The following is a 25,112-nucleotide window of genomic DNA, read 5'->3' as shown; positions in this document are numbered from 1 at the left end:
AAAGTGCAGTGTATAATGGGGATTGATAGCGAACCAGAGTTGCAAAGTGATTTATCATGCGAAAAGGAAGGCCCAAACACCGTGTGACCTCTCCTCCCTTGCCTCCCCCCCCTCTTATCGTCTTGGCCGAAAACACATAGTCGACTCTCTGTCAAAACGTTGCAAAAAGGGTTTTTTCTCTCATACCTGCTATTTTGGTTGTACCCAACAAACCCTCTCTATTCCGTGGTGTGTATAAAAAACAATCACCTCTGTCTGCCCAACCCCCCTCTCTCTCTCTCTCTCTCTCTCTTTCTTCTGCCTTTCTTCTTCCAACTTGTTCTTTCTCTCTTTTTTCCTTTAACTTTGAAACTGCACACCATGACTGCCACTCTGCACATTAGCCAACACCCCATTGTCGCTGTAAAGCTCGCGCAATTGCGTGAGGCCAAGCAAAACTCAAAGGCTGTGCGTGAATTGATGCGCGAGCTGTCCCTCTTGGTCGGCTACGAAGCTACTGCCGATATCAGTGTTTCGACAGACAACGCGGTAATTGCTGTTACTTTTTGCATAATTTCTTCTCGTAGCTGACACTTGTCGGATCCATTTTACATAATGATAGTACTCAAGTCCCTACGAACAATTTCAAGGTGCCGAGCTGAGCCAGCGTGTTGCCCTTGTGCCTATTCTGCGATCAGGCCTTGGACTCGTGGATGGTAAGTAGCAGTAACAGTGATAGTGGCATACGTAGACAGGAGCAGGGGGAAAAAAATCACAAGGTTGGATGACGCTGAGGTGAGAGATGCTTATGCAATGCGCTTTAGGGTTCTTGACTCTGTTCCCGGAGGCACCTGTCCTTCATTTGGGTCTATACCGAGAAAAGGTCAGTTGCTTCCTCCCCCTTCCAACCCCTTTGCCGCGCACGCGCCTTTTCTATAGTTTTTTTCTTTCTTTCCCACATACACTAAGACGCGTATGCATCATGCATGCTCATCATGTGTTCAGGTTTCTCTGCAACCCGTCGAGTACTACAACAAACTGCCTCAAACTCCCAATGCGGATGTCTGCTATGTCTTGGATCCTGTTATCGCCACAGGTAGGAAGTGTACAAAACAGTTGCATCGTGTGCTACGACGACTGACTTGTTCTATTTGTTTTGTTTTATATACTTTTAAGGCAACACGGCCGTAGCAACTGTAAATATTTTGAAGGAATGGGGTGTTGCAGGCGAGAATATCAAGTTTGTTGGCGTTCTTGGTGTAAGTTTTGCCGGGATCAAGAGATCACAGGGATATACATTGAGTAAAACTAACACGGTATCATGATAGTCTAAGGCCGGCATTGTTCAATTGCAAGAGGAGCATCCTGAAATCCATGTATACGTTGCAGCAGTCGACGATACCTTGGATGATCATGGGTAAAATTGCTCTTTTGATTTCTTACAGAATACGAGTTTGTGCGCGAACAGGACTGACATTCATTTCAACCGTCTATGATAGCTATATCCGCCCTGGTCTTGGTGATTCCGGTGATAGACTTTGGAACACTGCGGTCTAAAGCATTCGTTTTTCTTCTTCTTTGCATTGCACCCACAAACCACAAACACAATCCATAAATGTAGTATTTTTCTTTCTTTTGCTGCTTATGTGTACATAACCAATCGGGCTAGCCACGTAATAAAAAACACCCATACCTTTGCAAATCTCAGATAAAGTAATATGGTGACCCACGTGAGCAAGTTCCTGAATGATGATAATGCATAACACCCTCTTGATTAGGGATCTGTATGCGCCTCTTTGTGTGACACCCAGTTGATGCTATCATCATCATAGACTGTACAGTACCTGTCAATTTCGATAAATTTACCCGGTTGCTATGATTACACAAAATATTTCCAACCTAACGACGATGACAAGCTGTTGGATCTACAGCACATACTCCCGGCTTTATTTATTTTATAGTTTATACTGTAGAAAATTACTGCTATATACACCTTTACAAATAAGCCAACGACCAGTTATATTATCTAGGCAAGAATTAGAGCTTACCAATTAAATGTGTGCTGTATGCCGCTATGAGCTGAACTTGACATATTTCGACGACATATTTTCATATGCTGAGCAATTGGGCAAAATTCGCATTAAGGTAACACAAGTGCATGGAAGAAGTCCCGGTTATCTCCAGAAAGTAGTGGTGTTCCTTATCTAACTCTTCTGATAGGGTTTCTTCGATAATGATATAACAATCATTCCTGCTAACAACCTGCGTCCGTGAATTTATACACGCGAACATGGGGTCTATTATGAGCTCTTTTTCTTCCCACTTTGCAAAAATAAGATAGTAGTGTTTTATATTGTATATGTGTAGATTGCCCTATTCACACCACTTTAATATACTCTAAGTATAACTATATTTGACAGGAAACGTTTTATTCACAGAAGCTTGGTACTGCCGTCACATATATACCATTTGTCTATCACCAAAGCACTGATTAAGAGAGCTCACTATCACGACTGAAAAATCATCTTTATCTTATTTGTTTCGATATTTCTGTCATAATAATGGCTTTCTCTTTATATAAAATTGCAACCGATAGAATCGTATCCACCGCGTTCACAACACACAGATACACACACGAACCATTGTGTGTACGCTATTATGATTTGGGACATTGTTATCGCATCATAGAAGTGGGCAGGTTCTTCAGAAGCATTGTACTGTATATTACTGTACTACTACAATAGAATTAGCGGTGCTGCTCCGTAATAGTCGTGAATGTTATCTCTTGTCGTCCCATTCCGTGACAAGTGAAAATGCATACATTACTGTAGTGCTATCATAATATCCTCCTACTATCAGCTGTTGTTGTACTGTAATCTTCACTTTCCCGTCATTTCCAGCCAATAAGAAACAACAGTCTTTGCTGTCATCCCCAGATCATCGTTGTGATTTAGACCGACTTAAAGCGTACACCTCTGTTATTGCTTTGGAATAAAGAAGAAAGGGCGAAAGCAAATCTTGCGAAAGTTAAGAAAATTCACATTTTGTAGGCAATGGTTGGCGCGCGATATCAATGATTTCACATTTTTGCACTGTGTTCTGCGTCGCTGCACAATGATCCATACGAGGTGAATAGCTTGGAGTTTGTGCGTCTCACCACAGTTTTAAGATAGTCAGGGGACGAATTCTGCGGTCCACAGCACAGCCGATTTTTTGTGCGTATTTTTTTGTGTCTTTCATTCTGAAGCAATGTAGATGTATCACATCCTAAATTAGTCGTTTTTAATGTTTTCGTAAGACTTGGGGCCCATGTTTAATCCACATTCTCATTCAAGGACGGTGAATAAATAATACATCACACTTTTTTAGGTTTCATCTAACATCTTGAACAGAAACAAAGAAAAAGCACTGGCCAGACACCCACACACGCATCTTGTTTATGCTCCTCATGTTAAATACACAAAGATATCTACACGCTAATCTAATGAAGCATCTTCCCCACTCATTAGAGCCCCACTCCATGAATAGAAGTAGACGATATACTTATCTGAGATGAGCCAAATTGCTATCAAAGTATGTGCCATTATCTATATTTAAAAAAAGTTGTAAACAGTCGCCATGGAGAATTAGTTTGTATTGCATCGCGGCAGATACATGTCCAACCATGCTGAGGAAAGTCCATTATTCTTGACAAATTTATCATGTCCAGGAAATAGTGGAGGCCACTTTACTGTTACTATTGCATCTTCTTTGACTAATACTGCATAAAATTGCAAACCAGTCAAGTAGATGGCTATCGGTGGTAAATCCAGTGGCACACCGTTATAAAGTTTAGGCTCGCGAAAGGGGAGACAGGTGGAGCTTCCTTGTGAGGTGAACATAACAACTGGTCTGTTGTATGTTTCAGCCAACACACGCGGGCAATACAGTACATCAAACCACTGGGCTGACGGAGACGGCCCCTCTGGTCTAGACAACTTCTTTAGAAGGACTGTGACGATATCGGCACCAAGGTAGTTGATAAATAATGCGCTTTGAGCATTCAGCGTTGCCATCATGCACATCTTTACAACTTTGTATTCATGCTCGTCTTCATATAGAACCAGAGAAGCCGCCTCCAAAATGTGCGCACGGGTCGTCCCTCTTTCGGCAGCCATGAGATTCTCCCAGGGCCCGCGCAGCGCTTGGTATTATATTTTCTGCTTTTTCACTTCGGGTCGCCACAACAACAACCTTATCAGGCACGGCCGGCAGCTCTGGTCCAAGCAACAATTTCGATCGTCTTGTCAACATCTGCCTGGTTTGTAGTTAGGAATTTTTCGTATTTTGAGGGTGGTGGCGTGCATCCTTCCTGCGTTCTCTGAAGCCGCTCGCCAGCCACAGTTGCCGTCCGCCTTAGGATTGTACATGCCATGCACATCGTCAGCAGTAAGACTATAGCTTGAGGCGAAGTTGTCTGGCAGAGGTACGAGGTTCAATCGTTCGGCAACTGTCGATCGCACCTTTTTTCTACTTCAAAAAACAAAAGCATGAGTATATTGTTTACTAACCATCTAGCTAATGGTATATATTTTAGTAATAATAGTATCATCAGTCAGCCATCTAACCTACAGTCGACCCCCGTTAACGTCAACCCTCAGGGTACCAGCAAAAGTGTTGACCATATCGAGGGTTGACGACCACCGGGGATAGAGAATAGGCAAGATATTTAACAGCTAAATTTGAAAGGGTACCAGCGAATCTGTTGACGCTCGGGGGTTGACGTTATCGGGGTTGACGTTAACGGGGGTTGACTGTATATAATGGAAGCATATCAATCAAAGGATCTATATATGCCCATTAGTTTACGTCCATCTCTCAGAACAACTATGAGCCCTTTTGTGAATTCAATATCAACATTAAAACATCTGCTTCCTAGTAAAAGCGAATTACACGTCAGTTTCTGTATTGAATTTATATCTACGTCTTGATTTCTCTTTTATCCACGATCGAGCGAGGAGATTAATATCTTGTTGATATAATAGAAAACAGAAAGACAAGTAGTGTATTGTTGCCCAAGACGACATCACGTGTGCTGGCTTATTCTGGATCCTACTAGAATCCAGCACAGCTCTTGTCACCACCATCTGATCAGCCTTGTATTGTAATGATGTCTTATACTGTAGGGGAACCAAGTTATTAGGTGCATACAGTATCATAAATTTGTCATATACTGTAATGGATTGTCAGTTAGATCACCTGTATTATATTTCAAGTTATAAAATACTACTAGCAGGGGGTATGAATGCTTATGATGAAATAAGTCAATTTAATGAGCACTACTGAAAGTGGTGAGCTGTATACAAGCAAACAACAGCTTATTATGGCTTATTCTACTGTGGCAATAAATAAAGCATGACCATTAGATGACTTTATCGATATGTTGGTGAAACAGCATAGAGAGCTGTCAATGTTAACTAGGCTGATTTTGGGAGATCGCCGTTAATGCAACAAAAGTTATGCGGAGCCTCAATAGACTGATGCAAACGTTTCCTGCTATTGTGGTTCACCCACGAAAAACCGAAGCCTTGAATTTTTCTAATGCCACACTCTACACTCTTCTTCAACAGGTGAGAAGCAATAGAGAACTCAAGCCATACCAGTAGCTTCTGCTCATAGACAAGATGGAGTCAAGAGTGGCATGTCGAGTCGCGCAACAGATCTACGACATTCCTCAAACGTCATTTCTGGAACGACGTAATAATGACGAGATAGAATACGGACATAACCCACTCCCCCGAAATTTCTTTAACTGGGGGTTGTCTACAAAATGGCATTTGAGCGAACACACCCTTGTTATATCACATCTTTCTTTTCTTTTTTCTCATCTTTTAATCCTTCATAATAATAATGCTATTGCTACGCAAGTGTTTGCTGCTTGCCATTGTGGCAGCAGTCTGTCTTGGTGTATTCGTTTCAACGACATCCGCAAGATGTAAATACCCTTTCTCGTTTCTTAGATGATGAAAAGAACGATACAGATCGCGAAGAAAGAGAAGAAGAGATTATATGAAGGACGTGATGTTTACTGACTTAAAAAAAATAAAACTGTAGTGGTGACTGACGACATCGCTTCATGGACCAAAGAACAATACTACGACTTTTTGGACAAATACAACATCCCATACAAGGAAAGCGACCCGTCCATTGTAGACACGGTCAAGTACTACAAAGACGCCGCTGCCGCCAACGCTGAAATCTTCGGTGCCAAGATCGATCACATTTTGTCTGGACTAAAGATCAAGCTTGAACAGCAAAAGGGTATTTCCGAAACCAATATGGAAACTGTGATCGACACGGTCCAGCACCGTCTTCGACAACTTGAACTCCAAGGCCAGCTCTCACGTGACCGAGTGTTGCAGTCGCTTGGCAGCATCGAGCGCGATCTTACCAAGAAAAGGATTGTCACCGAAGCACAGTGGCGCGAAATCTACAATGACTTGGCATCCTCGTTCCAGGAAAACACCGCCTGGTACCAGCGTGTGTTTACTCGCAAGTCCAATGACGCTGCTGCTTCTTTGAACCGCTGGCTGAGTGGTGTGCAAGACCGTCTCCAGCGATCTGCCGAGTTGACCGAAGCCCAAACAGACAACGTCATCCGCCAGTTGCGCCGTTCCATGGAGTCGACCCGCGATATTAACAAGCTGGGTGATAAGCACTGGCGTCACCAGTTCAAGCACGAGCTGAAGAAGCAAGGCGACTTGACGCAGGATCAAATCAAGCACGTGATGCATTCGCTTGAAACCGATGTGAATGGCTACAAGTTGTTTGCCATGGACTATATCGGTGACAAGGCCGACCAGTCGCAACAGTGGGCTGGGGACATGTCCCAGAAGATCAAGGACTCTGGCTACGACACCATGGACTATGTCAATAATTGGTGGGCTGCCATCTGTGGCAAGGCTCGCTCCTACTTGACCCCCATCATGGGAGATCCTGCCGATCCGTATGCAGATAACTCGGCCTATGCCACCATCCGTGCTGCCGTGGGCTCTGTTACAGATGACTGGAAGGCTTCATCCGCTGCTGCTTACAGGTCCAAGGAATCCGCCCAACACGCTGCTGCCCAGGCCACAGATGCCGCCGGTGCCTCGTTCGAATCCGTCAAGGCTCAGGCCACCGACACAGCTGCAACATGGCGCGACTCGTTTGCCCATTTTTGGAAGGACAAGGAGAACGAAGCGTATCGGCAGATGGGCTACACCGAGGCGCAGGTCAACTGGATTCAGTCTTATTTGAGTAAGACCTTCACTGATCAGAAGTCGCTGACCAAGGCGAATGTCGACCATGCTTTGGATAACATCCGCAACTACTTGCAACAATCACAAGTCCAGACACAAGCACAGATCCAACATAGTATCGATCGTTTGGCTTTGCTGTTAGAGACTTGGAGAACCAAGTTCTATAAGCAGAAGGCCAATCTTTGAACGTTTCTTTATCATCCTCACAAACCTTTTTAGCGTTAGTTTTCTCCATATTATCTCTCTCTTTACTGTGTAATAAAGTATGTAAAAAAACGTTTGATGCAATGCAGCTGTTCTTTCTGCATATCTGTTGTGACGGCCTTGTGTGTTTGCCCACTAATAACCTTATATAATTAATACGCCATTCGGCAGTAGCCCTGTTTTACCCCTTGAACGCATCTCTCTCTCCCTTCTTTATTTCTTTCCCCTCCCCTCTCTTTTCTCTTGTTCCTCCCCTTTAACATCTTTCCTCTATCACTACTACCACTACGTAATTAGCCAGATAAGAGATATGTCCTTGAACGCTCAGGTCACTTCTGTAAACAACTTTTTGGGCACCACCACGGGTCGTGAAAAGCTTTGTCGCTTCATTCAATACTTTGCACGCTTTTATGCATTTTACCTGCTACGCCAAGGCGCTCCACAGAGCTCTTCACAACGCTGGAACGATTTGAAGCAACATATTGGTAACGGACGCAAGTTCTTCCGTCTCTTCAAACCGATCGAGTTTGTCCAAACAGCTGTACATAGTTTAGGCTCGTCCGACGAGGTTGTTCGTCTGACTGCGGTGGTGAAGCACTTGAGCAACGCGCTCTACTACTGCTCTGAAGTCTTTGTATTGGCAAGTATTATCTTTATATAAATAATTGAAGGGGAGAGTGCTGCTGGGTGGGTGATGCTGGTGGGACCCATATGATTACCTAACTAAGTATGGTTATGTTTACGTGGGTGAGCCAACGAACAATAACAATAACAATGACGATGGGAAAATAATACATTTCATACATATACAGACAACTGCTATTGGTTTCTACAAACCCAAGAACGTTGATAAGATCCAAAAGTTCGGATGGAAATGCTGGTTTATCAGCTTGTTTGCATCCATTTTGGCAAGCCTGTACAAGTTTCGTTTGCTGAATGTTAAGGCAGTTATGCTGGAGAAAAGCAAGAGACACTTGGAAGGAAAGAGAGACCCGGAATTGAATCTGCAAGAGAAGCAGCTGGTCAAGTAAAGTGGCAATACTTAATACTTGTGGCAAACAGAGCTGAGATGCTGATCAATCATTTCTTTTTTTTTTGCCAACGTAGAGAGATTAACTCGAATTCGTATCAACTGGTTCAAGACGTAGTCGATATCATCATTCCTTCTGGAAACCTCGGCTGGTTGCCGGTCGACGAAGGGGTTATTGGCCTCGCTGGGTAAGTTTTTATGGTTGGTAGAGTGTACCACAAAGGAACGTGTTTAACATCTGGACATTCTTATAGTGCGATTACCTCGTTGATGGCTGTGAACACTCAATGGAAAAAGACTCGTGTCTCAAAGTAGAAAAAAAAAGCCATCTGATCATTACAATAAAGTCTGTCGTTACTATTTAGTTACCTTACATTTTGACGATACATGTGTTGCTATCTGATTCAATTTTTAAGGAGCGTGTGCATTATATTTGGAAGCCAGTGCTGTCGGTTGAGCCTAATTCCATTCTCTTTCCAAAATGGCAAAATCCAAAAGAGCCATCAATCCAGCCGATGCTTTACGTAATGATCCCTTTTAATTCTTTTACTTGAATAGGTCATTGTATCGATCTTATTGTGTATAACTCATATTGTCTCTTTTATTATGATTAGGTAAAAAACAACGTAAACGCGAGCTTAAAAAGGTATTAATAGAGATCCTTTGATTTAAAAAAAAGGCGATCAACAAATTAAGCTATCTATGGTTGAAATAGAACAAAGAAGATCGTAAACGAGCTCGAGAATTAGCACTTTCAAAAAGAGACACTGCACAGATCAAGGGTGATATTCAGCGATTAGAGAATCAAGGCAAGTATCTACTGAAGTCGAGAAAGAGAAAAAAAAACGACAGATCAGAAAGGAAATCATTATGCTCACGTTTAACAGCTCGTCATGCACAGTTGGATAAAAATGCACAGTCGCGGCTGGCTCAGTTAAAGGAGGAGCTGCAAAAGGTCGAAAAAGCTAAAAAGTCGCAAGGCGTTGTACTGACAAGGTAAGCGAAAGAAGAACAGCAATGTGCATGATTTTCTTTACAATGAAAGGCGCTCATAATCCTTTCCGTGTAGTGCACAAGCGGCATTGGCTGAACGACAGAAAAAGCAACAGCAACAGCAAGAGTCTCGAAAGATGGTGTACGATCCAAAGACAAACAAATTTGTACCCGTCAAAATCAAAGGTAATACACACCCTTCTACAATTTGTCTGGATGATCATTCGCTGAACCTATAAATCTGTTCAGAATCTAAAGGATCAGGAAGCAAGCGTGATTCTGACGATGAAAGCACATCCTCATCCGATACCGATATGAGCGATTCGTCTTCTAATGAAAGCGACTCTGATATGTCTGAAGCTGAGAACGTTCCTGATGAGATCACCGGCAAAAATGAACAGGAAGAGCGTAAGGTTGAGGATGACGAAGAGGAGAAGGATGATGATGACATTGAACTTCCTGAAGGTCCAGCACCAACATCACAAGTTGCAGCAGTCTCGCCTCTGCCGCCACCACCAGCAAAAGCTGAAGAAGAACAAGAAGAGGAAGATAGCGATGACGACATTCCGTTACCTGAAGGCCCACCGCCGCCACGGCCTTTCCAAACGCAACTTGCGCCATTACAGGCAGTATCGCATCCAAGACCACCGCCACCGCCTCCAGCTATTCCACCTCCACCTCCACCATTTCCTCCAATGCAACGACCACCACCACCACCACACTTTTACGGAATGCCACCAATGGGCTATGGTATGATGGTACCACCACCTCCTCCTCCAGGACGCCCACCGATGCATGCAAGAATGCCGCCGCCACCGCCCCCGCCGCCAGGAATGCCACATCACCCACGTCCTCCATTCATGCAAGGGTCTCCTCATATGTATTCACGCCCTCCACCGCCACCTTATTTTGCCAACAGGTCTGTTAGACCCAATCAGCGCCCACCACGACCACAGCGACAACCACAGCAAGATCCGCTACTAGATGATGAAGCGTCAGAACAACCTAAACCTGCTCCAAAACCATCCCCAGCAACAACAGCGGCTGCGACGATTTCTGCTGAACCAAAACTTCGTGACTTACAGAAAGAATTATTGAGTTTTGTACCTGCAGCTCTACGACGAAAACAAGCTGTTAACAAACGAGTAGCTGCATTACCCAAAGCCGCACGACCTACAGTCAATGCTACGCCTGATGTAGGAGAAGATGATGATGAACAGCAGAACGAATAAACAATTTATTTTTTGTGTTTTTTTACAAAAATCATATTAATAATAATGGTAATAGTTCAATTACTTGCAAAAACAGAATCCATATTAATAGTGGTGATAAGTATGATGGTATTATTTCGTATGTGGTCAGGTATCTTTGCACAAGCACGCCGCACAATGGCAGCGTCTGTACCTGTGGCTGCCCAGACATGCAGGATCTGTCGCTCAAACTTGTAATTGGACACCGTCTTTGTCGATTTGTTGATACCGTTGATCTTTTTCTTCATCAATCGGATAGCATCGCGAGCCGTGAACCGGCGACCAAATGCCATGGCACGTGTAACAGAAACACCGAGTGCTTGCGACGTGGACACAGAGTAGCATGCATAATCGGTAATGGGGCCCTTGGTCGTGTATTGGACTTCTGTCTCGGTCAATAAGTTGCGAATCCCTACCAACCGGTCAATGAGTTCGGCGGACATGGCCTCGCTCATGATACTCGGTCCTCCGGCGTTCGGTGTGCATAAAACGCGCTGCGATGGTAAGCCAAAGTCGATATAGTTGCCATGGACGTCAATGTTGGCAACTACAATCATGGATGCGTCGGGACGATGGCGTAAGGTGGACACAAAGTCAAGCAAAGTATGGCGTGCAACGTGGATCGACATGTCCGGGTAGGACAAGCACAGGTGGTGGTGGCTGCCGTCTTCACTGACAACTGATTTCTTCCTCAAAGTACCACCAGCACCATCTACGCTCGAAACTAGCGTGGTTGAGGTAGTTTCTGTTGCTGCTACTGCAACGCCATCTGCCACCACTAGTTCCACAATCGTTGCTACTGTAGCACGCGGGGGGCTGCGATCGTCTGCTCGCGTCATCGTGGAAACATTGCATTAAGGGAACGTCACGAGAGGAAGTAATAACGGATTTCTGATTAATAGGTGCCATGGTTGTGCTTCTGCAAAGTGAAGAGGAGAGAAATATGTTGTGAGAACAGGGTGATTGGAATAAAGGATAAAGAAAATCATACCACTAGATGCCTTTGGTTATATACACTACGTGTGCCCCGTGGCGCAGCATCCTACACTACCATGTATTCCTCAACATGGCAACAACCGGTGATGTCTGCTGCGGTCAACTTTATACCGCAGCAACAGTTGCATTAGGCAGCAGTGTCAAAGGCCAGGGGTGCGTTACACGGGTGCCATTTTACCACGCCTGTGGATAATGGTAAAGAGTGAGGCTATGGTCCCCATTTGTATTTAGTGGTACAGTACAATGATGAGTACAACCGCATTCAATAAGAATACTGGCAGGGATAACTGATAGTAATTTTGCTGCTACTAGTTCTATCTACGCTCCAATGATCTCAATGATGAAGCTCACGAGAGAGCATTGAGACAATTCTATATGCCACAACACAGTTCTATGTCATTAAGATGACTTCGCTTGCCAATTGGCTTATATCGGGAACTGTTTGCATTATCACACTGAGTTTGATCATGTTTTTCAGTTCAGCTTAAGAGCATCCCCAGCAGACTCGCTAAAAGCTATTTTCGCGACAAAATTAGCGAGTTTGTTTTCCCAGCAGACTCGCTATCGCTGTCGCTATTTTGCGGACTGGCTAAATTTTTCGTCGATCCTCGCCAAAATGGTGAGTGACAACCGGACTCGCTATTATTTTATTTGGCGACCGAAAAATAGCGAGTCTGCTGGGATTTCATGTCATTTCTATGGTCTTGCTATGTTGGCGGCTTTGGAAAGTAGCGAGAAATTTCGCGAGTCTGCTGGGGATTCTCTAACGACTCTCTCAACCATCGAACTTTCAGATACACTAGACATTCACCGACAACGTCGTGTACGGGCTGAGAAATTGATGAAATAAATACAAATGCAAACTTGGAACAAGTAACAGCGATGGGTATATGATATACATACGCAGCTAACGATAACGACGACAACAGCAACAACAATAACAACAGAACGATGGATATCATCTAACAACATGTTGTTGTGCGCCATCCACTTTCAACATGGAAGCATTCCTTCTCGATAGCAGTATCAATAACACCTTTGAAAAGAAGCAACAGTAGATGAACGAAGTGGTATTAAGAACTCCCAAGATCAAGCACAGGATTCACATTGATGATATATAAACGTTTTACGAGGCCAGGAAGGAACAACAGGCATGATTCACATTCAACAAGTTTAACTGGTATTCATTTAATGTACAAAACATTTTCTGCTCCTCCCTCCGTTTATCAGGAGCTTTGTACATACAAAAACCTTCGCAGGCCTCTGTTACATCCCCCGTTTAGCATTTCAAGCTTATTGTAAAATTGTGAGTTTTCAGTGTTGTTGTCCGTGGTAATTGATGCTTGAGCATAATATCCCAAAGTCGCATACACACACATATTACGAATTGTTATTCAATACTATATGTATGATGATTCTCAAAGACGGAGATGTATCAAACATACCATAAATTGATTTGTTCAAATTAGATTTGTCTGTCTATCCATATAAACACATTGGGGTATATGATTTATGCATGCGCGCTATCTGTCTTTCATATCAAGTAAGAATAATGTCACTCTTTCTTACAAATATGGAGAGTAATACTGCTGTTGTTTATGCAGCAGATGTATTGTATAAAAGACATTTCGATTTTATTGCAAACTGGACCAGCTGATATATGTGTTTCTGCTGGCTGCGCTTCACATAACATATTGGGCTTAGCATGTTTATACAGAGAGACAGAGAGAGAGAAATGATAGGATATAAAGTATACATAAACAAAGTTCAGTGCTGCTATTCTAAGAAGGAGCTGTTCTATTACTGAGTACGAACGAAAAAGGGCATCTCATCCAAATTGTTATAGACTAGATCATCATCATCGTCAACATCATAGCTCAGTACACCTTCGCCCCAACCATCCTTTCCCCCAGACTCCTCCTTCTCTCACACCCTAAAACAAAGTTCTCCTTGCCTTTTGGCGCGTCAATCGCTTCTATAATGTTTGTAACTACATCTCTTTGTTTCTCTTTATGTTGAGCATATCAGTTAGTCCCTCGTCGGCATGTACTATTACATCGGGTTATTTTCTTATACATACAAAAAGAAATCGACAAGCTAAGGATCCTTAACATGAAATGTGCTGTGATGACGAAATACTGTAGAAAGACAACATCACAAAGAGTTTTATTTTGCTTTTGTGCATGTTGTGCCTGTCACAAGGGTAATTTGACCCGATAAACTAAAACAAAAAGAAAAGAGCTACTATATGCGAACTCTTGGCTTTGAAAAATATGACTGCATCCCGGGGATGAATGGAAGCTGGTGTTACATATATCAAACTCTCTTCTTCTGATAGACCTTTCGCGTGTGCACATGTATGATCTGCTAAGACGATAAAGCGAAATGGGTATTTTTTCTCTTGTTAAAGCGATACATTGTACACAAGACAGCCTCTTTTTCTTGTTTTTTCTTCTACTGCTAGTTACTGCTGCGCTACGATGATGTTGAGGTTGTATTTTTGTTGTTGTTGTTGTTGTTGTTGTTAAAAGTTGCTACACAAGAGTCATGCAAGAAATAGCATCATTTTGTGTTTCATGTTTTTATTTTATGGATGCTTTCATTTAGAGAAACGGACGTGCAGCAATTCAAATTTAGTCTTGCGCGTGAAAAATCTGGACACTTTTTTTGCCACGAGCACCCCTCATTATCTCACACTCTCTCACAGTTGTTAACAGGGAACGAAAGAGCGAGAGAGAGAGAGAGAGATGCATTGATTTTCATCGTACAGCAGTCAAGCGTGCAGCGGCAGTGCATATCAGCGAACCTATATGTAGCTTTCATACACTAAATAACAAAATCTGCTTTTGATTTAACACATAAATTGCACTTGTCATCATGCCAGGCACCCGCAACCTTCATCTTTTAATAGAAGTCAGTTACTTTCCATCATGTTGTTAAAAGAAAAAAAAAACAAGCCTGTATCGGCAAAAGAGCATATGACCAACAAAATGAACATTAACACACTTTACACATATCACCGATGTTTTACCATTGAAGATAATGATGAGACGAATCAGGATTGGATCAGAACTTTCTATTAACATAGCAGGCGCAAAAGAAAAAAAAAGAAACCTTAACCCCCCGCTGTTCAACCCCTACATCTCTATCCCCAAACGGGGTTGGGGGTTGCGGATCCCTTTACTCTCTTTCTTATTCAGTAATTCTCTGTGTATTGATACCCCGCGTTATTGTTCTCGCATTCACCCGATCAAATCCGTCCAATTGCCATGTGTCCTATGGATCATAATGGGCATGTGCACAGCTGGTAGCTACTGAGTTTTGGTATAGGCTCCCATGGGACAAAAGATCATAAAGGATTCTTCTTATATACATGATGTGTACATATTCTTCACTAGTTATGATTTAGAGAATAATAATAGAACGTTTTCATGTGCAAAACATTTGCGACTTATCTTAAGGGGCCTAACACAATAGGCGCAAATCACGCTTCATCACTTATACACTCGTACACTTGTATATATTCACGAGTGCAATAAGAGAACAAGAACGATTCCTTGTTGTTCATGCATAAAGAAGATCGGACACGTACACACTATTTATCCGCCACCATCAAATCAAAGACACCTAAACTATTATGGCTTGGAACAAATAGCGCATTCTATCCAACCACACTATTACTCGGATAATAACTTGGCAGTTCGGAAAAATATCTTTCCTTATTTTCAATATAGTCTTTTTTTTGCAATGGTTACCCCTCCTGCTGCTCCTCTCTGTCGTATTATTGCTTGCAATCGGAGCTCACCCTCTCTCTCTCTGTGCTGCCCCACATGGAGACGCTATGTTATTTATATTACTATTGTTATAACCTGTGTTCGATCCGCCCTTTACGTTAGAAAAGAATGAACTACTTTAGCAGTAATCGTCAAATCTTCTCACTGTTTTCGTTCTTGGCACATGCATATGTACCGTTGTTGGACCATGAGGAACGTTTTATTTTGCAGGTTGGCATTATGTATGATCCCACAATAGGACTACTTTATCCCCAATGTGTTTTTGGAATAATGCAAAGTAGACTTTTTTAAAAGGGAGAATTGGGGGATGAGAAATAAGACGTACATCTACATAGACAAGCTGCGAGGGGGTGTGTGGTTCTTCATTATAGTCCGTATATAGTAGTAGAGTAAAGCAAAGACCATGTTATAGGATATAACGAGCTGCATGTCATTGTGTTTGAAAGAATAGAAAGATTAATGTGCGCACAAAGAGAAAGAGCGAGAAAGATCAGATCAAAAATAGCATCCCTTTTTTGTTCAATAGGCTGTTATTGCTTGGGCATAATTCAATCTGATGATAGGCTATTTTTTCACTGCTCCATCGCCTCTCTGTCCTTCTTCTATAACGCATTTACTCCTTTTCCGATCAATTGACAGGGCGGGCGCCACGAAAAAGAAAAGATATAGTATCGATATTATGTGATAGCCAAGAACCTGCTCTTTATTATCCTGATTCGGAAAACGGAATAAAAAAAAGGTGGAGGGATGATGGGGTTAAGAAATGATCGACGAACGAGTCCTTTTCTTGTATAATGGAACTCTCGTCCCCTCAAAAAGAAAATGGTATCTTTGAGCGTGTGTGCCAACTTATGAATAGTAATAGGAAATGAAGCGAGGGGAGGGGGCGGTGGATGTATAGAGTAATGGTGTAAGTAAATAAGAAAGGAACAAAAAAGAGCCTGTCGGCTCTTTTCTTACTAGGCAAGAGAGATACTCGATCAGCTTTTTCGGCTGGGGGCAAAGAACAAAAGGTAAATATATGAAAACATGGAAACTGCAATGTGTAACATTTTGCTGATCATCCTTGTCAATTTTGAATGCACTGCCTATTGTCGAATCTATATAAAACCAGGAGATTTGAACGAACCCATCTTTTTTTCTTTAACAAACTTTCCTCTCTCTTCTTTACTCTGTCTGATCCTTTCTCTCTCTCCTCTAACAGCAGCCTTTCTCTTCCTTCCCGACACGAACAAACCCCATCCTCTTATACTTCTACTACCCCTACACATATTTCAACCTTCAAATGATTGATTCTTGTCGATATATCCAACTACCACCACTACATACAATGATGTCCTCCAACAATGCTGGTCGACACCATCTATCTAATCTCGAAGCGATGTCTGATAAGCAGCACCAAAGACAAATGGTAACTATCTTTCAATAAGACTTAGGAAGGGGATGTCGAGAGACTATGTATATGGAAGCTGACATTATCCTTCCTTCATTAGCTGCGAGTATTCAGCCCTGTTATTCTATTTCACGATCATTCTTATTCCAGCAACTCATCAGGCTCCGTAGAGCGGATCCACATCCCAGCGGGAGATCCTTACTACTCTCCACTTATTCAACAGAAGAAGAACAGAATCACTGAAATGCTCGAGTCAAACGGCAAAATGTGGGCCGACACACTTCGCAACAGTCCCACCGAAAGCACACTCTCCACAGCAAGCGCAGCTATCAACAATAATGATGAAGCTACTACATCATCTCAATCTTCATCGCCTGGCCATAATTATCAACATCTCCTTCGCAGCCCATCCCTTCCACTGACACCTTCCTCGCAGGAGCTCGGTGGCCGATCAAGTGGCAGTAAGAACAACAACAGCGGTGGCTACTTTAGCACCATCCCAGGAGCGTCATCATCATCATCAGCAGCAGCAGAAGATATCAGCAGCAGCGGTGACGAAGATAATCATCATCATCAATTTCATCATCAGCGTTACTGTAGCACAACACTTCAGGATTTTGCCAGACAAGAGCCTTCACATGACCTCAGTCATGCCACAGATGGAAGCACGACAACAAACCGTAAGCGTCGTGGCAACCTACCCAAGCCAGTCACCGCTATCCTCAAACACTGGCTTGTCGAACATTGTGCCAATCCGTATCCGACAGAAGACGAAAAGAATTGGCTCAAGCACGAGACTGGATTGACACTAAATCAAATTAGCAACTGGTTCATCAATGCCCGTCGTCGTATTTTGCCCTTGATCTTGATCAAAGCCGCCTCTGCTGATGGTCGGCCTTTGGAGCATCACAGAAAGCGCCGCGGAAAGCCTCCATCTGCCATGACCGCTGCTCGTCGAAGAATGGCCAAGCGCCAATGCCAGAAACCATCTGATGAAGGTAAGATTTTTGGTTATCATTTAGTTTTTTCGAAAAACAAAAGGTACATATGGTATACAGAATGGTATTGACATGTAAACGTATTTGTTTCTTTCAGAACTTTCGAGTGCTACGAAACGTGGCTACAAGCGTTCGTCCACATCCACAGCATTTGAGTCACCGCGTCCCACCAAAAGTAAGCGCATCTCAGTCGTCTGATCGTGTTGCATCGAACAAAAAAAGTTTGGTGTCCGCGTGGGGATCTCTGAGATGTGCATATGGAACTCTTTTTTTTTTGTGCTATAGAAATATCGTATTCTCTCTACCTCTCTCCCTGTACCTCTCTCTTTCTATCTGTTGTTGTAACCTATTAGTGTATATCATTTTGCTCCTCAAATTCTATTTGTCGATATTTTTCTCTTTCCTCTCTTTTCTCTATCTCTCGCCATCATCAACTGTATCCTTTTTGTATGTGTACGCAAACATATCTAGTCTGTCGTTTTCTGAAAAAATATATTTTTATCTTAGCAACAAAAAAATAAGCCTTTGTTGACATGGCAATGAGTTTTATTACTATGATGGTTGTCATCGTGATTGAATTGGTTGCTATAGTGGTTGCCATGCCGGATTGCTACTATACAGTATAAATTGATCTATGAGAGAGAGAGAGCCAATCTTCATGTCGTGCAAAATCAATAGCACAAGATCGCCGGCCCCGTTATTCTGAAACATATAAACAATAACCTCCTTCCTTGATTTCTTCTAATGGGAAAGTATCAGCCGACCCCAGTTACAATTTTTTTCTCTCGCACTCTTCTGGAATCACTTATCTCTGCGAAGGATTAAAGTGTGGCACAAGGGCAGATGAATCGTCGGTGATTGCTCGTCATTCACCTTTTTTTTCTGTTTTATGCAAAAATCCCATCCCGTGTTCGACTCTCAAACACTACATGGTGCAACACGTTATTATGAGTCGTGGATTTACTTATATCTGTGCATACTATGTAGGCACATTGTGAGTTAAAATGTATGTGTGTGTACCTACCCACGCAAGATAAAACAGGCAACTGGCCATGTGCACAGCACCGCATCCTGACGATCAAGTGATAGATTAGGCTTTATAGAGAGTGTTTGTGTTGGCTGAAGAAAAAAAGAGAGAGAGAAGAGGAGTGGTAAATTTCGGGGAAGGGGCAATATGCACGCGAGGAGGTTGAATGAAAAAATGCTTGGATCTTAATAGGTCCGTATATTTTCTTGTCTTTTGATAGGGCGCAACTCCATGCATAGCTTTATATTTAGCAAGTGTGTAGCAGTGTGTATCTAGAAGTGACGTGCAAACTCCCCAGATTTGTTTTGGTCCGGACAATGTCCATGCCCGCCAAAAATGATTTTCCATTCGTTTGGGATGTGCAATCGGGCTCGGTAACACACACTCTCATCGCTGCGCTTTGTCCACCTTCAAAAATTTACCCTTTGCCTGATTTGGGCTTATCGGTTGAGGGCGAGCCATAGCCTAGTCCACCTGTTCCCTTTTTTTGTAAAGAATCACTTTTTCTTCTTCGCAGCAGCACAAACGCATATGGCTGATACACCCACCGCTTTTAAACTCATGGCAGGTGTAAGTGGCGATCCACAAAAAAAAAGCACCAAACCATATGTAGAAAAAGACATTGAAAGGCGATATTTGATGAAAAAGAAAAAGAAGAAACAGGTGTGAAAAAAAAAATTCAATAAGAGACCGAGAACCCTCATCCTATCTGCCATGCTACGGGATTCGGGACCGAAAAAAAAACTTCCCACCTCCATAAAATGAAAAATATATCAACGTCCCGTCGCCTCTGATTATTTTTCTTCCTCTCATTCCTCTGGCATCTTTTTTTTTCTACCTCATTTTGGTTCCATGCTCACTACCTCAACACCTTCTTATCATCATAATGTTTTCTGTCCAACCGCTGGAACGTATAGTAGCTATTACTATGATGCCTTACGTGCTAATAGTCGACGTAGCAACCGGCGAGTCTCCTTGGTGAGAAACACTTTGCCACATCCTCAGCAGATGCAAAATGAACAGAAAAACGACAAAAACAAGTCCCTTAAGAATAAGGGTAACAAGAAGAAATCTGTTCGTTTCAGCGAAAACAATGATCAAGTACGATTATTCTATCAATGGCAAGCACCCCAACAGCAACAGCAGCAAAATGATGGAAGAGAAAGAGAAGAAGCCGATGTACCGTATTATCATCATCAGCTGACACCGACGAAAAGCACTGCGACGGTATCGACGACAAGCGATCAGAAACAACAGCAATATCAGCTGGAACTGGTCAAAAACGAGAAAACACAAGGTGCCACGACCATGGCAACCAAAAAGAACCACTTACCGCTTGAACTGAAATCCATTCACGTTGCACAAGAAGTGCAAGCACCAGTTGGTATTATTGTTGTCGGCAATTGCCATGTCGTCAACCTTGCATTTGAAAAGCATGTCACAGTGCGTTACACCTTTGATAACTGGACGACGTTCACCGATATTGACGCCATGTACCGTGAGTCACTGGCTGACTCGGCCATGGACCGCTTTGCTTTTGAATTCCCATGGGATACCACTGCCACCACCAAGAACCACGAACAATCGTTGCAGTTTGCCTTGCGCTATTTTGTCAACGGTATGGAGTTTTGGGATAACAATGACGGAGACAACTATTGTGCACGTCTCCACGTCCTACCAACTGCGACAACAAAAACAAGTGACAATGACAATGACAATTCCGACCATCGAAAAAGCGAGAATGACGTTACGCAGCAAGACGATGGTGAAAAATCAGCAGCACCCTGGTCGTCTTTTCACCAGCAAAAGGACGATTTGTCCAGAGCAACAGCAATCAATCCGTGGACCACGTCTTCGTTCTGGGCCAACTGCTTTTCTAACTCAACAACGTCGTCGCATTTTCCATCCCTTCAACAGCAATCGCAGCGCCAGGAACAGCATGACCACCGTCCTACCCATCATAGTCACCTTTTAACAAAAGCGACCTCAGCATCATCTACAACGCAACAGCCACAACAATCAAAGTACTTTGACAAGCGTCGCAGCAACAGCAACAATTTCATCAATCATCATCCACATCATTTCTCTTCTAAATCAACATCTTCACTCATTTCATAAACAAAACAAAAAAACCGCGCATTTGTTCTCTCTTAGCAACCCCATCTTTTGCAAATACCTAAAAAAGAGTCTCCTTTATTCTTCCCTATTTGTAGTCTTTCAATTATTGTATTTTTATTAATAAAAAAAAGTATCTTTGTCTGCATACATGTCAACTATCGCAAGGTTTCATGATTTTTTTTTTGGGGGGTGGCGAGATCTTTGCAGCAACGGGTTGAGCTATATATGGGTTACTAGCCACGGTACTATGCTTGAAGGACTCGCAAGCTTGTGAGTATTATAACATCTTTTTGTCGTCCTAAAAGGGAATCGTCATCATACACATACACTGAACCACTGCTATAGAAAATGCTGTTTTTCTTGTACTGTTACTATGTGCAGTAGCTTAAGTATACAGTCAAATCCATAATACGAGAAAATGAGCGTCTTTATCCATTCAAAGGAATAAGTTTTGCGTGTCAAAATGGTTGCTTATGCGTGTCCAATTTCTTGTCCTCAGTTTAGCTATCGTTGCTTCATTATCTCTGACTGTAAGCGTGTCCAGATATAATTACCATGTTTGCATTTCGCTTTGTTCAACACATACAGTACGAGATGCGTTTGCGTACAGTAACCTTCTCATACATTGGTATGTACGATTAGAGGGAGAGGAAAGAATGTACTGTATCTTGGAAGTGATGCTTTTACACTCAACCGCCGTTAAGGACAGCCCTCGAATCTAGCTATGAGTGTTGATAATATCAAGAGTTGACGATTCCTTGGGCAAAGCACATACGTTTTCAAATTAACGTTCTTTTATGGATGCCATTAAAAGCGTTGACCTTTTCGGGGCTTGCCTACAGTACATCAAGGTGCGTTTATTTTGGCTTGATGTTTAGCAAATTGTACCGCTATTGGTGCCCAAAATATGTAGCTATGTGGCTCAAGGGTGGAAACGCATGTATCTTGAATTACACAAGTAGCAATGTTAAAGCTACAAAGTCATTTACGATTTTACTTCTTGTAATCAACTTGAAGGGTAACCTGTTTCCATGAGGTTTAAGCATGCCAGCTCTTCTTCTTAATTTAAGTACAGTGGCTCCCCGTTTAATTTCAACCTCAAAGGGGGTCTATAAAGTGTTGAGACTACTGAGGGTTGACACAAAACGAGGGTGATTCAAGCAGTGTTCTATGCTTAAAGGGGGTATAGAAAAAAGTTGAAATAACTGAGGGTTTATCTTACTGAGAGTGAAATCAAACGGGGAACCACTGTAATCGCTTAAGTTTGACTTTTTGCTTGCCTCCCGTTAAGCCATCATTCCTGGCTTTATTTTTTTATTCCTTTTGCATAATGTATATACATTCTTTTTCATTTAACTATGTCTTTTCTTTGTCATTGAAATGTTCATACTTGTTTCTTTAACTTTATCTTGTCTTATACTCTTGTCCATTGCACCCTCTATTTGCTTGTATATCAATCTCAACGATACATGCAAGAGAACAAATTAAGAGATAACTAATCACTGATAAAGTGTTACTAGTACTCGTAAAGTCGAAAGGCCGTATAAGCGCAATTTTAATATTAATGATAATTATTTGGATACGCTGACGGTCAGGGATGATATACTGAAAAATTAGACGCGCTTAAGGAAGTAGCGATGATATGAAATACCAATAAAGTGTACCAATTTATGCCGGATCATACACTTGCTGAGAGCAAATCAAAGCGACTGCGACAACCACACCATACTCTTTCGTGTTACTTTCTTCATAATTTTAAAATGGCAGACCGTTCGGACCAAGCGAAACAGGGCTTGCGTACCGAAATTACATATATTCGTGACAATGCTCGTGCCCTCTACTACCAACCGCATTACTATTACTGGCAAGACCAACAGCAACATCAGCCGGAACTTCTTAAAATCAGGACTACTACCAGAAATGTTCATTTGCTACTGCCGATGCTACCCGTTCTTGCCACTATGTACTGTACGATGATGTTTCTTACGAGTATTACGGCACGATCAATACCACTATTCCTTATTCCGGCTCACAAACAATGGAGCAGCTATAGGAAAAAGAAGAGTCTGGTTTTTATGCTCCTCCTATTAGAAAGAGAAAAAAAATTTATAATTACAAGATCTAGAGCTAGAGCAGGTATTACCCGTTCGCCTATCATTAGCGGAAGTGATAATAATGATGGAGGAGTAAGCGACTATTGATGGTGGTAGCGAAGAGAAGGACGATGAAGACACCCGAAGCACCATCTCGATGACCAATAATGATGATGAGCAAGAAGCCTACTATCGCACGGAAAAGTAGCATTTGCAGAACACAATGAGCTTCAACTTGGACAGCACTGGCCAAGTTACAAGAGGAGAAAGGCTTAGTGTCAGGTAGCAGTCTTTTATCAAATGAAAAAGTAGAAAAAGTTTCATTGCCCTTTCTCAAAAAGTGCAACTCGCTTTTTTCAACGGACGGTAGTAAAACATTTTTTGTATACGAGCGAGTTTTCTCTCCTCTTCCCTCTTTCAGACCATTGCAAAATTCTCAGATTGCGGATACGGAACTATCAGTTCAGCGTTCGGATTCAACTAAGGCTGTGTGTTTTGGTGATAGCGCAGGAGGAAAACTTACTGCTGCTTTAGCAGGCAACCTCGGTGATTGAAGGATGCCTTTTAATTTTGCGATAAATGGTATTGATAAGTGATATATATTGCAGATTGCGTGACTATAGTTCTGGATATACAAAAGCGTGGAAAGACAGTAATCAAGAGCCAGATTACCCTGTTGTCGCTCTTGCCAATTTTAAAAGTGATTCTTACAAGGCATTCGTTGAAGGCTTCTTTTTGATCAAAAGGCTACAAAAAGATATTTTTGATACCTTCCAGAGGGACAGGAACACGTTCAACTACTTAGCACTGTATCGCCCTTGCATGCTAATGTCAAGGAGCTGAAGCATCTGGCTTTAGCTCTTATAGTCACTGCGGAAGCTTACATTCTAAGCGACGACGGTGAAGCGTATGCAAAAACATTGAATAAGGCTGACGTGCATGTGGTTGCCATCTACACGCTCGGAACAATACATGGATTCTTAAACAATTATGCTACGGGATGTACAACGGTTACCATGTTGAACCAGACGATCGACTTTTTGCACCAACATTGAAGCTCAAACCGGAGTATACACATATACGCTGCTCCCTATTGAAACAATAATAGGATGTTTAGCAAATTTTGGTTCAAAGACACCATCAACCCATTTAAAACGACAGAAGGGGGATTCTTTTGCTGTTAGCTTTGAGAAGAATGAGGGTAGCTACACAATTTGCTACTGGTCGATACTTTTTACAATGAAAATCTGCATCACCTTCCCCGTCCGAGTGTTGTAGCAAATGTTTGATGAGTATTTAGACCCCATCTCCTTTAAAGTAGCTGCTATATGATGTAATGTATACTATGTCTTTTCATGTGCCGAAACGAAGCTACGACGACATATGCGACAAACATGTCATTGTTGTTGTGCTCTCAACCCATCGGTGATACCTACCTACCACTGCACATGCTTTATTTTCCACGTACTTAAAATGCAGATTTAAAAGTAAGTTAGAAGAGCCGAAAAGCGTTTACTGTACTGAACGTCATAATGGCGTTAGTATTGGCTACGAAGGGGTACACACTTCAACTGAATTATCTGCAGATGCATTATCTTCTTCTTTAACTGTAAATATACTACTCTGGCTTAGGTACTGGAAACTATCATACATGTTAACCCAGGTCAAGATTGAGACACCCTTTGTATAATCAAAGCACGCCATCACACATCGCCATGATATACTAGAGACAAACAAATATATAAAAATTTCAGTTTCGTACGCTCCTCCGATGATGTAATGTCACTTGCTACCTTTCAGCCCAAGGATCTTGGATACATCTTCCACGCCAATGCACCAATTTAAAGATGCAACTTGATAAAAGAAGGACCCTACTTGATTATACTGTTGTGCTTTTAGTAGTAAGGGTTCTCTGTCAATAATTACAAGCTGCAATAGTATGTACTATATTGACATT

The 25,112-nt window shown here is 42.3% G+C and overlaps 9 protein-coding genes across 9 annotated transcripts; 7 read left to right on the top strand and 2 right to left on the bottom strand.

Moving 5' to 3' along the window:
• The first annotated feature begins 229 nt into the window (after nt 1–229).
• Nucleotides 230–1,991, top strand: BDB00DRAFT_847576 (uracil phosphoribosyltransferase-domain-containing protein). The gene is made up of 7 exons (XM_053125237.1): nt 230–528; nt 602–695; nt 804–862; nt 985–1,075; nt 1,156–1,238; nt 1,308–1,396; nt 1,479–1,991. Exons 1-7 carry the CDS (start codon nt 361–363, stop codon nt 1,534–1,536), a joined length of 642 nt encoding a protein of 213 aa, XP_052974873.1. The 5' UTR covers nt 230–360; the 3' UTR covers nt 1,537–1,991.
• A 1,614-nt stretch (nt 1,992–3,605) lies between these two features.
• Nucleotides 3,606–4,136, bottom strand: BDB00DRAFT_791767 (uncharacterized protein; the record flags this gene model as incomplete). The annotated part of the gene is made up of 1 exon (XM_053121058.1): nt 3,606–4,136. The coding sequence occupies one exon, from the start codon at nt 4,134–4,136 to the stop codon at nt 3,606–3,608; it is 531 nt and encodes a 176-aa protein (XP_052974872.1).
• Nucleotides 4,137–5,841: 1,705 nt separating this feature from the next.
• Nucleotides 5,842–7,445, top strand: BDB00DRAFT_887461 (uncharacterized protein; the record flags this gene model as incomplete). The annotated part of the gene is made up of 2 exons (XM_053128440.1): nt 5,842–5,953; nt 6,073–7,445. Exons 1-2 carry the CDS (start codon nt 5,869–5,871, stop codon nt 7,443–7,445), a joined length of 1,458 nt encoding a protein of 485 aa, XP_052974871.1. The 5' UTR covers nt 5,842–5,868.
• Nucleotides 7,446–7,660: 215 nt separating this feature from the next.
• Nucleotides 7,661–8,875, top strand: BDB00DRAFT_847570 (peroxisomal biogenesis factor 11). Its single transcript, XM_053125236.1, has 4 exons — nt 7,661–8,103; nt 8,276–8,490; nt 8,571–8,681; nt 8,748–8,875. The coding sequence occupies exons 1-4, from the start codon at nt 7,774–7,776 to the stop codon at nt 8,806–8,808; spliced, it is 717 nt and encodes a 238-aa protein (XP_052974870.1). The 5' UTR covers nt 7,661–7,773; the 3' UTR covers nt 8,809–8,875.
• Nucleotides 8,876–8,974: 99 nt separating this feature from the next.
• On the top strand, nt 8,975–9,725 carry BDB00DRAFT_772239 (uncharacterized protein; the record flags this gene model as incomplete). Its single annotated transcript, XM_053120026.1, has 4 exons — nt 8,975–9,017; nt 9,108–9,139; nt 9,209–9,318; nt 9,563–9,725. The coding sequence occupies 4 exons, from the start codon at nt 8,975–8,977 to the stop codon at nt 9,723–9,725; spliced, it is 348 nt and encodes a 115-aa protein (XP_052974869.1).
• A 985-nt stretch (nt 9,726–10,710) lies between these two features.
• BDB00DRAFT_847561 (uncharacterized protein) lies at nt 10,711–11,701 on the bottom strand. Its single transcript, XM_053125235.1, has one exon. It carries the CDS (start codon nt 11,573–11,575, stop codon nt 10,775–10,777), a length of 801 nt encoding a protein of 266 aa, XP_052974868.1. The 5' UTR covers nt 11,576–11,701; the 3' UTR covers nt 10,711–10,774.
• Nucleotides 11,702–17,598: 5,897 nt separating this feature from the next.
• Nucleotides 17,599–17,835, top strand: BDB00DRAFT_730737 (homeobox KN domain-containing protein; the record flags this gene model as incomplete). Its single annotated transcript, XM_053118310.1, has 1 exon — nt 17,599–17,835. A coding segment is annotated over one exon (237 nt), but the record flags the coding sequence as incomplete, so codon positions are not given.
• A 1,844-nt stretch (nt 17,836–19,679) lies between these two features.
• BDB00DRAFT_847558 (putative phosphatase regulatory subunit-domain-containing protein) lies at nt 19,680–21,216 on the top strand. The gene has a single exon (XM_053125234.1). The coding sequence runs from the start codon at nt 19,797–19,799 to the stop codon at nt 21,060–21,062; it is 1,266 nt and encodes a 421-aa protein (XP_052974866.1). The 5' UTR covers nt 19,680–19,796; the 3' UTR covers nt 21,063–21,216.
• Nucleotides 21,217–23,378: 2,162 nt separating this feature from the next.
• On the top strand, nt 23,379–24,210 carry BDB00DRAFT_877284 (uncharacterized protein; the record flags this gene model as incomplete). The annotated part of the gene is made up of 3 exons (XM_053127594.1): nt 23,379–23,437; nt 23,577–23,701; nt 23,933–24,210. 3 exons carry the CDS (start codon nt 23,379–23,381, stop codon nt 24,208–24,210), a joined length of 462 nt encoding a protein of 153 aa, XP_052974865.1.
• Nucleotides 24,211–25,112: the final 902 nt, after the last annotated feature.

Source organism: Zychaea mexicana (genome assembly GCF_025766255.1).
Source record: "Zychaea mexicana strain RSA 1403 chromosome Unknown BDB00scaffold_105, whole genome shotgun sequence".
Taxonomy (NCBI): Eukaryota; Fungi; Mucoromycota; class Mucoromycetes; order Mucorales; family Lichtheimiaceae; genus Zychaea; species Zychaea mexicana.
The sequence above is the reverse complement of the archived record's forward strand: the minus strand, read 5'-3'. Positions and strand labels throughout refer to the sequence as shown.